Source organism: Engraulis encrasicolus, chromosome 4, assembly GCF_034702125.1.
Source record: "Engraulis encrasicolus isolate BLACKSEA-1 chromosome 4, IST_EnEncr_1.0, whole genome shotgun sequence".
NCBI classification, from domain to species: Eukaryota; Metazoa; Chordata; class Actinopteri; order Clupeiformes; family Engraulidae; genus Engraulis; species Engraulis encrasicolus.
Window position 1 is genome coordinate 52467250 of NC_085860.1, and position 6287 is coordinate 52473536.

General features: G+C 40.9%; 1 protein-coding gene across 1 annotated transcript; it reads right to left on the reverse strand.

Annotated features, from left to right (window-relative positions):
• Nucleotides 1-318: 318 nt before the first annotated feature.
• LOC134447955 (uncharacterized) lies at nt 319-6069 on the reverse strand. The gene is made up of 5 exons (XM_063197687.1): nt 5870-6069; nt 5426-5719; nt 998-1321; nt 548-712; nt 319-438 (listed from the first exon to the last, which is right to left on the reverse strand). The coding sequence occupies exons 2-5, from the start codon at nt 5649-5651 to the stop codon at nt 389-391; spliced, it is 765 nt and encodes a 254-aa protein (XP_063053757.1). The 5' UTR covers nt 5652-5719; nt 5870-6069; the 3' UTR covers nt 319-388.
• Between the last annotated feature and the right edge of the window lie 218 nt (nt 6070-6287).

Consider the following 6287-nt stretch of genomic DNA (forward strand, 5'->3'; position numbering starts at 1 on the left):
AATAATTAAAGAGGATAAGATCACATTTCCTGTAATCTCACAAGATAATCTCTTAAATCATCTGGCCTGAGTGGAAGGCAGTTTTCTCTATATGTAATTTGAGTGAAGAATAGGTGTGTAACATAAATTGACCACTTGAAAAGGGCGAGAATGTCTTGTTAAAATGCAACCGGTTTAATCATAATCTGGAGATGTGGTACATACTAAGGCTGTGCGAATGCATATCATACACACTAAACACACACACACACTAATCACACACTAATCTACTAATACATTCATTTTATAGAAGGATGACTGGTGGCAATTGATAAAAAAACTGCATTGCATTGAAAAATGAAAAATTAAAATGAAAAATGCATTCATGTCATGTGAAATCTTCAATTCTTCACAGATTTTCGGTGACATTGAAGGAGGCGTCATATGTTGTCATAGCCCCTATGGTTAAGAAGGAAATAAAAATAAAATAAATATTATCTTGTCAGTTCTATTATTAATAATAATTAACTTTTACAGCCACAAGGGTCTGTGACACAAGTTCACTTACAGTACTCGTCATTCACCACATATTCCTGGCCTCTATTCATCTTCCGCAGTATACACACTGCGATGGGAACCAGCAATAGCATCAGTCCAAGTATTGCTCCACAGTAGAAGACAATAGGGTGTGCAGAGGTGACAGAGGTGTGTATCCATTCCATCCAAGTCAGCTCTAAGAGAAAAAAAAACATTAGGCCTATATAAACTGAAATTAAACGAGTAAAATAATAAAAGTGGATAGACGCAAATCAATGTCTAATTTCAACCTACATGTACACTCAGATGACATGTATGAAATTTAAGCATGCACTCGGTGCAACATGTATGAAATTTAAGCATGCACTCAGTGCAACATGTATGAGCTTCAATGTCATTGTACGTACTATAAGGCATACGGTATATGCTAGAAATCTTTAAAGTATTCTATCCTGCTTTCTATTAATATGTATTGTTCTACCTCGTACAGACATGCTAAGTTCATCTGTTCTTGTTGAGGTGAAGAGACGACCTGTCAAAGTAACCTCATAGAGGCAGCTGTAGTTTGCCTCGTGGGTGAAGTCAGCCGCAGGAAAGAAGAAAGAGGCCGAGTTATTGACAGCCAGCTCAGTCCGGATCTCATCAGAGCCATCAGAGACGAGGTGGAAAGAGCCTCCTGGGTACTGTGACTGGATGGAGCAGACGATGGAGAAGCTTTGATCCCGGGGGGCCTCTGGGCCATGTCTACCCCATGGAAGCTCTCCATCTGGGCCACTGACAGAGATGGCGGGCTGTGGCAGGGGCACTGGAGGATGAGAAAAATCTCGGATTTTTAAAGGATCACTAGGTAGGATTTTCTAATTAATTAATTAATTAATTAATTAATTTTTGTGGTCTCAAAAAGACAGACAAGCATGCAGGCGGACACCACAAAAATGGCAGATAATATACAGACATGTAGATCAGTGTTTCTTAACTGGTGGGTTGGGACTCAAAAGTGGGTCACTGAGAGGTCCTGGGTGGGTGATGTGAGCAGTGATGTAAAAAATGTATTTATTCAGCCATTCTTTGTCAGTCACAAAATTGAAAAAAGATGTAGTATTGAATTGACTGTGGTGTGTGTGTGCGGTATTGACTGTGGTGTCGAAGAAAGACTGATACATGGCTAATACTTCTTTCCCCTAGTTGATAGACATATTTTATATTTTGTAACTATACCGTACAGTGCAAATGCTGATGCATCTATCTAATAATTCAAGAAAGTTCTACTGTATCTGTGTCTCTGTGACCTGCGTAACTCCCGCAGAACTGCACCAAAACATTTCAAACTTGGAGGGTGGCTTGGCAGTGGTACAACGGATTGCAGTGCAAAGTTTCACGCCGTTTGGACATAAAATAGTGAAGATATGAACATTGTCATGGAATCAGCAGTGCACCCAACATTGAATCCCCTGACAGAAATCTTACCTCTTTTTCGCGACGTCACAATGTTAAAGACAGCAGTTTTGTTTAAACCAGAACGAAACTAGACAGGGTGTCAGGGCCGGTTTTAAGCATAGGCCGGCTAGGCGGTCGCCTAGGGCGCAATGTGAAGAAGGAGCGCCGAAATGGCGCTCTCCGATGCGTAATTTTGCGATATGTAGATTTTTTATGAAGTCGCAATCAACAAAGCGTGGCGAAAGCGCTCCTCACGGCAAAACGCCCCTCAGCCAATAGTAATATCGCTTTCAACTGTCTCTGGGAAGTCTGTGAACCAATAAACAGACAGTTCTGAGAAAGGGGGCGGGACGAGTGACAGCGTGCGATCTATTTTGAATTTGGAGACTCACTCGAGACAGAGAGGGCAAGCGCAAACAGGAGTGCTGCTCTGCTGGGTGGAGAATTGTTATGTTATCATTAAACCACTCATTGCATGATGCAGGAGTTGCAGAGGGTGTTTTGGAACTATGTGATTTAATCAGCAACCGTTTGTGATTATGGAAAGCCTAATAGTTATGAGGCTACTGTTTGGAATTAGAGGGAAAAAGAGCTTTGTTTTTGATCTGAGAAATCGCTAGTTAGCATGCTAACATTAGCCAAGTATGCCAAGCAATGAAATCCAAGCAATGTAAAATAAGACTGGTGCAATGTTTAAAACAATTTTAGCTGCCATATGTCCTTCCATCCACTTGAATGAATTACCTGCTTGTTGTAATCTTAAAAAAAAACATTGTTTCCAGACCAGAATGACATACATGAATCATGTAACACAGAACCATGCACAGCATGTTATCATGCTGAGTGATGTAGTATTGCAGACAAGTGAGGCTATTTACTATATTTTGTATATTATTCTCCCTTTCTCTCACCCTGTCCCTCCAGTTCAAGCACATAGATAGCCCCCTTCTCATTCTCCTACTCACAAATGCAGCACTATTTCAAGTCCAGAAATGAAATTGGTTCGGATTGGAATCATAGACAGCACAAATGTGTAGCTTATTAAAATTGTTATGCTGACATGCCTTGTGATGCTGTAGGTAGGCCTAGTGTAGATAGGCTATCAATGCAGACCTCCTTGGTAGGCCTATTGTCTACACATGCATTTTACATGCAAATGTACTGTATCACTCTCCTGGCATTTCAATTCCATATTACAATTCAAACACATTGATAACCTCCCTCTCATCTGGGGTTGGCCGTTGGGGCACCACCACCATCACATCCAACACACCACACAGTGAAGCTACTTTCATGCGACTCAATCTGATGTGTTGGTCGCCTGTCAAAAAGAACCAGAAATCCATTTGATGCAAAACAATTATTGTTCTTGATGCTATTTAGTTAAGCTTACTACCATTATTACTCTTTTGTTATGTAAGGTATAAAAAAGAGGCTTTTTTTTCTTTCAAAGGTATGGGGGGGGGGGGGGGGGTGTGCAGAACTCAAACTCGCCTAGGGCACCAAATAAGCCAGAACCGGCCCTGCAGGGTGTGATGACGTCACGTCCCAGCGAGTATAAAAGGTCCTGCTGCACCGGCTATCTATCTATCGATCTATCTATCTATCTATCTATCTATCTATCTATCTATCTATCTATCTATCTATCTATCTATCTATCTATCTATCTATCTATCTATCTGCTTACATGAAAAAAATACAGTTATTCTACTTATGCAACATGCAGCCTGATCTCCAAAAATTCTGTGCTCCTGGACACGGATGTTAAGGACACGAAATCCGTGTCCAGGAGCACGGATTTTGCCAAAATTCCGTGCTCCTGGACACGGAATTGTTTTCCGTGCTCCTGGACACGGAATTGTTTTCCGTGATGGGCACACGGAAGTGCTTTCTATAGGCTATTACCACAGCACTGTGTTAACTCTATCATTAGAACCAAATGCTAATCCTAAACAAAATAATGCTATAGCAATTTAAATTGTGCCCTGACCAAAACATTCCCTAACCTTAACCTGTCATTAAAGACATATTTTTGAGAAATACCTTTTCCAGTTGGTTGCTAGGCTATCAAACTCATATAATGAATGAAAGAAAACTAGCTGTGCCCAGACCAAAACAATCCCTAACCCAAACCTGTCAGTAAGAAATGTTTTTTTTTTAGACAAAATATTTGAAATTAGAAAAATCCTGAGAAAACACAAGACTGTGGAAATAGCCTATAGAAAGCACTTCAAACAATTCTGTGTCCAGGAGCACGGAAAACAATTCCGTGTCCAGGAGCACGGAATTTTGGCAAAATCCGTGCTCCTGGACACGGATTTTGTGTCCTTAACATCTGTGTCCAGGAGCACGGAATTTTTGGAGATCATGTTGCAACATGTCTTCATGTCTTTTAAGGAGCACATTAGGACAGCGCAGGTAAGCCCCCAGTTTTTACATAGGCCTAAATTACAAAGCACAACCAGGGCAAATAGACCCAACGGGCTCTGCACTAGTATTAACTGATTTGCAGTACAATTATTTTAAGAAAAAAAAATTTGAAGAAAAAAAAAGTTTGATCACTATCCTATCATACAGTCTGACCAAAAAGATCTGTTATTTTTGCACGATGGAATTTTTAAAGCAAAACAACATAAATATTAGAAGTGTAGTCCTATAACAAAATCTCGAAAAGAACTGTGTAAGGCTGGACAGTGGACAAATAAGACATGTAGCATTTGCACACATCTGAGCCATTCTCTACTCTCTGTAATGGGAGACCCAATCACCCAGAACACTTTCAATTATTTTCCTATCCCCAGTCAGCTGGATTGTCTAACTAGTATCATCAAATGCATGGAGACATTTTTTGTTTTACTTATTTGAAGATTCTGATGGGACAACACAATTTTGTGTCACAACGTAATGACTGATGAAAAGACCAGACTCCCGTTAAGATCCACTGATGTAGATTACCATATACCCTGTGTACCTTAAGGATCTATCTGGAGTTGGAGCAAATTTAACACATTTATTATAAATTTAGCATGGTTGGGGTGAAAAACAGCCACTTAAGAGCAGAATTACAGCAAAAGGATATGTTTTGAGAGAGTTTGATAATACCACGTTAGCCTCGTTAGCCACGGCAGCTATGCATATGATTGATTAGGGGCATGATAGATTGGCAGTTACACCGCATTTCAAAAACACAAAATTTAAAAGTCTTGCTCAGTTCAAAACAACATCATACTTACCTCGTAGTAAGTTGAGGGTCTCCAAACCCAAACCAAGTGTCCCTGTCTCTTCATATGTATTCTTAAAAATGTGGTGTAACCGCCAATCTATCATGCCCCGAATCAATCATATGCATAGCTGCCGTGGCCAACGTGGTATTATCAAACTTTCTCAAAACATATCATTCATGAGCCAAACTTGCTCCAACTCCAGATAAATCCTTTAACACGTTGAATCCCAGGCCTTGACACTTTCTCACCATCTACAGAGAAGGTGACTGAATCACTGTGAGATGAGGTGAAGTCACGACCGGAAACTCGTGTTTGGTACTGGCAGTAGTAGGATCCTTCATGGACAAAGTCCACCTGACGGATGGTGAAATCAGCAGAGGATCCTGAGGCTGCCTTTGTCTCTCTGTATGAGCCAGAGAGCTGCTGTAGGGTGAAGGTGCCACCCAGGTACTGAGTGGAGATGGAGCAGCTCATCTGGAGAGGTTCACCCAAAGCAGGATCTTTTCCAGTTTGAAGGGACAGGCGTGGTTTTGGCAGGGTAACTGGAAAAGATAACCCATAGTAAGCAATAACGTCTCAGTCAAATATATTTTCAGTGCCAGTGCAATGCATTATTTCCTATGATTTATAACATTACCAGATATTGTGTTTTATTTTTTTAAAGGTTTCTACTGTACATTCCGGTTTCTTACCAATTACAGAAAAACTGACAGAGTCACTGTGAGAAGAGTTGAAGTTACGTCCAGACACTCGTGTTTGGTACTGGCAGTAGTAGGATCCTTCATGGACAAAGTCCACCTGACGGATGGTGAAATCAGCAGAGGATCCTGAGGCTGCCTTTGTCTCTCTGTATGAGCCAGAGAGCTGCTGTAGGGTGAAGGTGCCACCCAGGTACTGAGTGGAGATGGAGCAGCTCATCTGGACAGACTGACCCTTAGTTGCTGTTCTTCCAGTTTGAAGTGTGAGTCGGGGCGTGGGCAATGTCACTAGAATCAAAAGAAATTAGGATATTAGTACATGCTAATTTTGAAAGCACTTGTTTCCTTTTCCATAATTTTCTTCCTCACTGTGCCTAAAGGTTGGGTGATCTGCTGGAAACACTGATGTAAC

Coding starts and splice junctions, on each gene's coding strand:
- LOC134447955 (XM_063197687.1), bottom strand. CDS start 5,651: ATGAGCTGCTCCATCTCCACTCAGTACCTGGGTGGCACCTTCACCCTA. Junction 1,322..5,425: donor AGTCACCTTCTCTGTAGATG/GTGAGAAAGTGT, acceptor CTCATCCTCCAG/TGCCCCTGCCACAGCCCGCC. Junction 713..997: donor ACTTAGCATGTCTGTACGAG/GTAGAACAATAC, acceptor TTTTTCTCTTAG/AGCTGACTTGGATGGAATGG.